General features: G+C 36.0%; 2 protein-coding genes across 3 annotated transcripts; both read left to right on the top strand.

The window, feature by feature from the left end:
• The first annotated feature begins 696 nt into the window (after window positions 1-696).
• LOC121261648 (bidirectional sugar transporter SWEET17-like) lies at window positions 697-2285 on the top strand. Of its 2 annotated transcripts, XM_041164116.1 has the most exons (6): window positions 697-764; window positions 873-909; window positions 1016-1226; window positions 1360-1521; window positions 1643-1762; window positions 1877-2285. In XM_041164116.1, exons 1-6 carry the CDS (start codon window positions 710-712, stop codon window positions 2066-2068), a joined length of 777 nt encoding a protein of 258 aa, XP_041020050.1. In that variant the 5' UTR covers window positions 697-709; the 3' UTR covers window positions 2069-2285. The 2 variants fall into 2 exon arrangements, with proteins under 2 accessions (XP_041020050.1, XP_041020049.1); XM_041164115.1 differs by having other exon boundaries at window positions 702-909.
• Window positions 2286-4493: 2208 nt separating this feature from the next.
• LOC121259579 lies at window positions 4494-5528 on the top strand. The gene has a single exon (XM_041161213.1). The coding sequence runs from the start codon at window positions 4494-4496 to the stop codon at window positions 5526-5528; it is 1035 nt and encodes a 344-aa protein (XP_041017147.1).
• Window positions 5529-9395: the final 3867 nt, after the last annotated feature.

Here is a 9395-nt window from a genome sequence, read left to right as displayed (position 1 = left end):
GAGGAACTTTCAGCTCGCATAAGATTTTTTGAATGAGAAATGTTTTAGTCACTGCTGTATGTTAAAAAAAATTTATAAATTGATGTAGCTGGTAATATATTAAATTGTAAAATTATTTTTATTATATAATAGATTTAATGTATTACATGAAACTATATCAATTTATAACTTTATTTGTTCTGTAGAATATATTTAAGCTTTAGTAATTGATCTCGGGATAAAGTCTCAGTTTTCAAGGCTTTCATGTTACCTTATGTCAGAGAGAAAGTGACTGTTTTTTAGTAAAATCATTTGCTTGGTTTAAAAGAAAAAGAACAAAGAACAACGATTAAAAAAGTAAAGAGAAATGATAGTTATAATCGTGAGTGTATAAGTGACACGTAATTATTTTAAAAAAAGTAAATAAATATAATATTTATATGAAAAAAATTAATTTTTTAATAATAAATCTTATTTTTTTTTTAAAATAATTACACATCGCTTACGCATTACACGAATTTAAATAGCATTACTCTAAGCGATTACACGAATTTAAATAGCATTACTCTAAAGTAAAACATCGGGAGAAGTTTGGTACATATAAGAAAGGACAAACTAGCGAAAACCTTGGTTTTTGACGGCTTAGACTTAAGTGTTGTGGCAGTACTTCTGTTAAAGATTCAAACATATATAATTGAAGTACTAGTCCGTAAGTTTCGATCCACTCTACATGAAACTAATCTTTCTCAGCATGATAAGCTTAGTTTACTTTACTGGAGTGCTAGGTAACAACGTCCCATCTCTTTTCTTAATTTATACAGCCTTTATAATTAAATTACTTTGGTTATTTTTCAGTTTGTTTCGATTGATTTTCTTGCTTGTATATGTTTCAGGCAACATTATGTCGGGGCTAGTCTACCTCTCACCCACGTAAGTATGCTCATCTAGATCTAGTTTTTATTTATTTTCTTGTCAATACTTTGCTTTTTTTTTTTTTTTTTCTTTCTAATGGTACTTGCAAATTAATTGTACGCAGACCAACATTTTGGAGAATTGTGAAGCGTAGATCAACCGAGGAATTTGAGAGCCTTCCATACATTTGCAAGTTGTTGAATGCATATTTTTGGGTTTACTATGGACTTATTAAGCCTGATAGCTTGCTCGTTGCCACGGTCAATATGTTTGGTGCTGTTGTAGAGATCATTTTTCTTTTCATATTTCTGCTTTACGCCCCTCCTGGAATGAAGGTATATATATATATATATATATATATATATATGATTTTTGTTTCTCGATCTCAGCTTTCTGCAAAATGAGTTTAAGCTTCCATTGAATTAGATATATCAGCACATCATGAGTGTTGCTGTATATGTATTTCAGGCTAGAACCGCCATACTTGTTGCAATTCTGGATGTGGGGTTTCCAGCAGCAGCAGTTTTGTTGACACAATTCTTGCTACATGGTGAAGTGCGGATTGATGTTGCAGGTTTACTGTGTGTAGGCTTCAGCATGATTGCATATGCTTCACCTCTCTCGGCTATGGTAAGATCATGATGATCAGGTTCATTATATAGATCTGTCAATGAAAAACAAAAGCCGATTATAATTCATACTTATCTGCATGTAATCTTATGTCAAATTAAGCTGTTAAAACTTTTTGTAGAAAACAGTGGTGACCACGAAGAGTGTGGAGTACATGCCTTTTCTTCTCTCATTCATCCTTTTCTTGAACGGAGGAGTTTGGACTTTCTATGCCTTTCTCACGAAAGACTGGTTTGTAGGAGTAAGTAGACCTTGGAGGAAAAACAAAATGATCAGCTAGCTAATAAATAATTATGCCATGCAAGTAATTGCTAGATCAGTTCTCATAATTGAAAGGGATGGTTTACTCTTGTAGACGCCAAATGGGACTGGATTTCTTCTTGGAACAGCTCAGCTGATTCTCTATGCAATTTATTGGAAACCTAAGCCATCCAAGCAGCAAGTCTTGAACAACGAGGATTTAGAGGATAATGATACTAGGCAACGTGAGCCGCTCATCATCCCGGCGGCCGGCTCCCAATCCGTTAATGCAGTGGCCGAAATGTGACCTGATAGAATTAAGTTACCCAAGTTGATATATCCCACGGGTGCATGATCAGGACTAGCTGAAGAAAACTTGGATCGAAGGCCAGCCGGAAGAGCTAGCAATTTCAGGAGAGATTTGAGTTTATCATGTAGAGGTTGCTAATTAGGAGTACTCCTCCTCATAATCATGTAATTTTGTGAGATTTGTACGTCCTTTAGTTAAAATTCAATAAATTAAAAAGTTCTTGTAGGCTTGAAGTCGTGGATGTATATATAATATTTATTTCCACATGAGCATTAGGAGTCAGAATGTTTTGAATAGGAGCGGGTGATCATGATATATATATATTATATATATATATATATAGCCTGTTCCGGTGAAAAATAGGTAAGAAAATGTTGGTTTTCCTAGCTAGAGGAAAGGAGCTGGCATCAAACCCTATTCATCGTAATTGCCTTAAGAGTAGTACTAGGCTGCCTCCCAATAATGATAGTTGGCTATGCCACTAGTATAAATTTACTTTTTTATTTTTTATTTTTTTAACATATTTCAATATTTTTAAAAAATAAAAAAATATATCAATACATTAAAAGTTACTTTTTTAATTATTAAACAAAAATAAAATAAAAACATAAACAATCAAAATAAGAAAATAAATTCAGACGTCATTCTAATATTTCTCTATATATATATAGAGAGGCTACGTACATACTCTTTGCTGTCAATTAATTAAGAGTTTTGTTATGTACAAATAAGTTTACGTACTAATATGTGTATTAATATTGTTGCTTTCATATTTTAAATTTAAATTAACTTTATTTTTAATAAAATTTACTTTTTAATCAATCATATTGAATAAATGTACGTATTAAGACGTAGAATCACTTACTATTAGATTTTTTTCATTAATTATATTTATTTTAGTTTTAGAAGACATGGGAAATGATATACTTTCAGTGGTTGTTGTTGACCTACGAGCAGGCTACGACTGGTAGACAGATCATAGAGACAACCTTCAAGTTGTGTGCCACTCAATACGAATATCCACATCAATTATATTTCTCTCTCTCTCTCTCTCTCTATATATATATATATATATAATGTTTTGTTTAGTTAAAAAACAAAAACAAAAACTCATGCTGCCTGCAGAAAATCTCCGTTTTGGAAAGTCAGCAGAAAATTAAGGAATTATATTGGAAGGAGCTGATATATATATATATATATATATATATATATATATGGAAGATCGATCATCTATGTCGTGGAAGGATAGATAAGAAATTAATGATAATTTATGATATATTTACATTTTTTATAATTACTTTATTATTTATTTGGGATCATGATAGAGTTGACACGTACTGTCCCTGCATCCTTAGGTGACCCTTGCTAGTAAAATTTAGTTAATTTCTCGTATATTTTTATTGTTTATTGAATCAGAGATCTGATCTCGATCAATACTTCTTGCAACTCTTGCTTTATTTTAATAAATATAATATCATATAATTGGTAATAAAAAATAAAAAAAAAATCGGGCCATTCACGTTCAAGTTGACCGCCTTTTTTTTTATTTTTCTTTTCATATTTTTTAATATATTTAAATATTAAAAAAATATTTTAATATAATTAAAATCACTACCTTAATTATTAAATAAATAAAAAATTATTAAACGGAAACAGTACAATTGAAAGGCAAAGTAATTTTGCCCAAAAAAAAAAAAAAAATTGTTGTTCCGCCGCCCGGGGGGGGGATGACATGTCATCACGTGGTAGGTATGGCTTTATATGCATAACCATGCAGACATGTCACTTGTTACTGTATAATATACAGTATATATGCATGGTAGGTATGAGTTTCTTGAATGTCTCATATTCAATGGACGTACGTAAAGGTAACTGATAGCCATGTCTGCATGGTTAATGTGTTTTATGTGGTCATGATTCCACTCCAGCTGATATCGTATTGTCGGGAGTGGAATCATGTGATTGAATTTTAGCATAGATAATTATCTAAATAATGTTAGGTATAAATTTTACATGTATAAGTGTTATGTAGGTCTTTTAATTAAAAAAAAAAAAAAAAAGGCTATGCAAGAAAAAAGTTATTTTTTAAAATATTTTTACGGCCTAAATTTTTACAAAGAACAAAAATTTTATATATTTAAAATTTATACAGATCATTATTTCCAGTCACTACAAGAAAAATGAGTTTTTATAGTTATTTAATTGCGACGAAAAGACTATTTATGACTAAAACAGACTCATTTTAACTGTAAATAGTCATTTCACTAGAATTAACTGGTCACAAATAAACAATTTTCTTGTAGTAAGTGTTTTTCCTTCCTTTACCTTTTAACTCCATATAAATACTATTAAACACATAGCTAATTAGGATAGGAATCTCCAAGAAACTCTCCAAGAATCGTTCGTGTGATTGGGGCTATGCATGGCTGTCACCGAAGGCCACCAGGCCATTTCGGTGGTTGCTCCTCGCCTCAGATCCTATGCAGACTTGGTCCTGGAGACTCCTCAGCCTATCCCTGAAGTCATGGTACCATTCCGATCTCACAAAATTGTTGATGGAGAGGTCTATATTATCTTCTCTAAAGATGAAGTGGACCGCTCGGCTATACCTTTTCAATACTCTCTAGTATTGAAATTTCTCCGACAAAGACCCTCTCTTGATTCCACAAGAGCATTCATCAAAGCCAAATGGGGTCTATCAAACCAACCGATTGTTTCATCTATGAGTAAGCCGCGGAATGTCTTAGTGAGACTGGCGTTGGAGGAAGATTTTGTTAAGGCTTTTGCTCGTGAGAATTGTGAAATCAATGGAGTACCGTATAGAGTTTTCCATTGGACTACTGAATTCCAAGAAGATCAAGAACCAGTCCGTGTGCCGGTGTGGATCACGCTGCCAGGTCTTCCACCAAACTACTATCATGAGTCTTTCCTTCGTAGCATTACGGCTCCAATTGGAAGATTTCTAAAGCGAGACAATCCCACCCGATGCGCTACTCGTACAAATGGTGCAAGAATCTGTTTAGAGATGGATATTTCTAAAGAGCCTATTCAAGCGTTGTGGATTGGTACCCCCCGAAACCCCCAAAGTCTTTATCAAAGTATTGAGTTCGAGACATTGCCGGCATACTGTCCAAAGTGTCATGTTCAAGGTCATAACTCCAAGACTTGTAAAGGTGAAGGCAAGAAACGTAATGTGCAGATGACGGAACCAAAAGAGAAGGCAACGATGGAACAGGTCTGGGTTATCACGGAAACCAAAGGTGGGAATCTTGTTCAGAAGGGTGAGTCTAGCAAGGTGGAAGAGAGGCAGTTGAATGTGGAGGACTTTATTCCAAATGATCAAGTATGGGAGAAATCGGATGTTGACCGTATGAATGGTGTTGAAGACAGAGGAATGGAAGCAGTTCCAATATTAGCGCAGGAAGAGGCTGATGGAGAACCGGGTTCCACAATTTAGGTGCCCATTAATCCAGTTATTGACCAGGTGGGGCATGGTAGATCAATGGACGTAGAACTGGAGGTGGTTGATCTTGAGGAGGGGATGTTGGTGGAACCTAAGCCTCTAGACGAAAATGCAGGTTTGTGTTCGGGAATAGACCAAGAACGTGTGGCGTCGGGTTCTAAGACTGATATGGCAGGTTTGCAAACTGGGGGCATGCTTGCACCCATTATGAAATTTTTGCAAACGGAAACTCATGAAGGACGGACGCTGGAGGAGGTCTCTGTTCAGGAAGCAGATGATTCAGTTTATGCGGAGGTTGCGCATACGAATTATTGCTCAGATGGTCACACTTGCTCAGATTCGGACTCAGAAGGGTCATTGGATCACTTAGCTAAAGACAATATTGTGGCTTCGGATTCAGATTCTAAATTGAATAAGAAAAGGAAAGGGAAAGGTATTAAGATAAGAGGTTCTTCCAGGGTCGTAAATAAGCCCGCCCGGCTTAATTTATGAAGTCATCTTTATTGTATTGGAATGCTCGGGGGATAGGTACGTCAAGAAAGCGCCTTAAAAAATTGGTATCAAAATTTCTTTCTAAAATTCTTGTTATTGCTGAGCCTATGGTAAGTAATTCCCGTTTAGATTTGTGGCGTGATTGTTTGCGGTTTGATTGTTGTTGCTCTAATGTTGATGACGGAGGTAAGTTATGGATGTTTTGGGTTCAGGAATTAAATCTTGTTGTTGAGTATATGGGTGATCAATTTTTGACAGTTCGTATTGATAATCCTAATATTGTCCGAATTACTTTTGTATATGCGAAATGCTCCTATTTGGAGCGTAGAAGACTGTGGGATGTTTTGATGGCAGCTAATATTCACCAATTACCTTGGATGGTGATGGGAGATTTTAACATTATTAGGAATGATTCGGAACGCAGAGGGGGACGGCCAAGATTAGCTTTGGCTATGGATGAGTTTAATGATTGGGTGGGTGCTTGTGGTCTTCTTGATATGCCTTTTTGTGGGAATTCTTTTTCCTGGTGTAATGGTCATTCGGGGAGATCTAGGCAATGGGCGAGGCTTGATCGTTGCTTTCTTAACACAGCAGCTCTAGATATTTTTCCAGATGCTAAATTGGAATATTTATCACCTACCTCTTCTGATCATGCACCGATGTCGATTTTTTTGGAGAATCCGTTTGTTACTTATGGTTATCCTTCTTTTAAATTTCAGCAAATGTGGATATCTCATGCCCAATTTTTGACTGTGTTTTGAATTCTTGGAAGATGGAGGTGGTTGGAGGCTCAAGCTTAAATGTGCTTATGAATAAACTTAAAAGACTTAGAATTGCATTGCGAGAGTGGAATAAGCACATTTTTGGGAGGACGGAAATTCATATAGCAGAGCTTGAGGCTCGGATAAAGGGTTTGGAGGTCAGTCTGCAATCTGAATATATCAAAGATGTAGAGGATGATCTCGTGGTTTCACAATTGGAGCTTTCAGTTTGGTTGGTTAGGGAAGAAAAACGTTTGGCTCAACAAGCTAAACAAGGTTGGATTCAGAAGGGAGAAGCGACATCTTCGTTCTTCCGTGCGGTCAGTCGGCGTAACCATAAAGTGGTGAAAGAGATGAAACTTGCAGATGGTACTACTCTTTCCTCACCAGAACAAATCCATGACGGGGCTATTTCTTATTTCTCACAATTCCTGGAGGTTGGTTCCTGCTGTGAAGAGCCGAATCTGGGGGTTTGGTCATACCTATTATTTCTCGGGGTGAAAATGAATTTCTTACTCACATTCCTTCATCCCAGGAAGTTTATGAAGCTCTTTGCTCCATTCCGGAAAATAGTAGTCCAGGTCCTGATGGGTTTGGATCGGGATTCTATCGATCATGTTGGCATATAGTGGGTAATGAGGTTGTTGATGCGGTGTCAGAGTTTTTTCGAGGTAAGAATCTTCCGAGGTTTTTTAATGCTACTTTCTTGGTTTTAATTCCTAAAGTGGATAATCCGACAAGTTTTGATAAGTTTAGGCCAATTAGCCTGTGTAACGTGTTTTACAAAATATGCACTAAAATTATGGTTAATCGTCTTTCCCCCATATTGGCAAAAATTATCTCTCCTGAACAAGGAGCTTTTCTTCCGGGTCGAAGCATATTTGAGAATATTAGTATTACACAAGAATTGATTCATTCTATTAATAAGCCGGCTCATGGTGGAAATGTTGTTTTGAAGATTGACATAGCTAAAGCATATGATAGTGTGGACTGGTCTTTTCTTTTGCATGTTCTTAAAGCATTTGGGTTTTCAGAATTTTTTTGCATGTTAATTCAAAAATGCATCACTAATCCTTGGTTCTCTGTGATCATGAATGGGGTTCCCAAAAGTTTTTTCAAAGGAGGTCGTGGGTTGAGACAAGGAGATCCTATATCTCCTTATTTATTTATTATTGTTGAGGAAATTTTTACAAGGATGATAAAAAAAAGGTGGAAATGGGTAAGATTACTCCTTTTTACCATCCAAGAGGTACCCCCATTATTTCTCATTTACTCTATGCGGATGATATGGTGCTTTTTTGTAATGGGGGCAAAAATTCCTTAAGAACTATTTCTGATGTGTTGAAGACGTACGAACAATGGTCGGGGCAAGTAGTTAGTAAAAACAAGTCCTCTATATTTTTCTCTTCGCAAATTCCTATTTCTAGACGTCGGGCACTTCTTCGTTTCACGGGTTTTACGGAAGGGACTTTTCCCTTTAAATATCTAGGAGTTCCTATTATTTCAGGAAGATTGAAAATAGCTTATTTTGGTGACTTGATTGCTAAAGTTCAATGTAGATTGGAGGATGGCAAGCCAGAATGTTATCCAGTGGGACGCGTCTGATTCTCATTAAACATGTGCTTCAAAGTATTCTCGTTCACAGTTTTTCTATCTTAAGGACGCCTAAAGCTGTTATTGAGAAACTTCAAAAAATCATCAGCACCTTTTTCTGGGGTGTAAAAGATGGGAAAACTAAGAAAAAATGGCGTTCTTGAGTGGATATTTGTAAGCCTGTCTCGGAAGGTGGGATGGGTATTCGGAGTCTTCAAGATGTGCAAACATCTCTACATATGAGGTTAGCTTGGAATCTTTTGCAAGGTACATCTCTTTGGTCTAATTTTTTTCATGCTAAGTATGTTGGTGATAGGCATATTTCTATGATGGATCCAAAGAAATGGTCTAATTTTTGGAAGATGATTTTGAAAAGTATTCCTTTAGTGCAAGCAAATTCTAAATGGAGAGTTCGAGAGGGTACACTTCTTTTTTGGCATGATAAGTGGGTTGATGATGCCCCTCTTAGTCATAATATTCAGATTTCGGGTATGCCAAATCTTAAGTTGGAAGATTGTAAAACTGGGTTGGGTTGGAATATAGAGATTTTTGCTGGGTTGGTTGGACATCAAAAAGCTGAAGATATTATTATGCAATTGGGTAGGGTTAAACATGGGAAAGATATATTGATATGGCTTCCTAATGATGACGGTAATTTTTCTTCGAAGAGTGCTTGGAATTGTATTCGTTTGAGGGGACCAGAATTCCCTTGGGCAAAATGGGTTTGGCATTCTGCTCTTCCAAAAAAAATTTCAATCACGATGTGGAAGGCCATACATGATTGTCTTCCTGTGGATGATAGAATTTGCAGAATTGGTATTCCTATTGTTTCCCGTTGTGATTGTTGTTCCAGTTATACTTATGAAGATCTTAATCATATTCTTGCGGGAGGCGATTTTGCTAAAAAAATTTGGCGTATATGTTCGGTGGTTCTTGGAATTCCTTGGGTGGAAGGTTGCTCATGGAGACAGAGGGTGGAGTGTTGGTATAGGAGGGCTAAGAATTCTAATCGTCC

The sequence above is a fragment of the Juglans microcarpa x Juglans regia genome, chromosome 4D (genome assembly GCF_004785595.1).
Source record: "Juglans microcarpa x Juglans regia isolate MS1-56 chromosome 4D, Jm3101_v1.0, whole genome shotgun sequence".
NCBI classification, from domain to species: Eukaryota; Viridiplantae; Streptophyta; class Magnoliopsida; order Fagales; family Juglandaceae; genus Juglans; species Juglans microcarpa x Juglans regia.
This window is presented reverse-complemented; position numbering and strand designations above follow the sequence as displayed.

What these genes read in the sequence shown, in the direction of transcription:
- LOC121261648 (XM_041164115.1), top strand. Translation starts at nt 710, where the DNA reads ATGAAACTAATCTTTCTCAGCATGATAAGCTTAGTTTACTTTACTGGA. An exon ending in CTAGTCTACCTCTCACCCAC is followed by an intron (nt 910 to 1,015) that starts GTAAGTATGCTC and finishes AATTGTACGCAG; the next exon opens with ACCAACATTTTGGAGAATTG. An exon ending in CTTCACCTCTCTCGGCTATG is followed by an intron (nt 1,522 to 1,642) that starts GTAAGATCATGA and finishes AACTTTTTGTAG; the next exon opens with AAAACAGTGGTGACCACGAA.
- LOC121259579 (XM_041161213.1), top strand. Translation starts at nt 4,494, where the DNA reads ATGGCTGTCACCGAAGGCCACCAGGCCATTTCGGTGGTTGCTCCTCGC.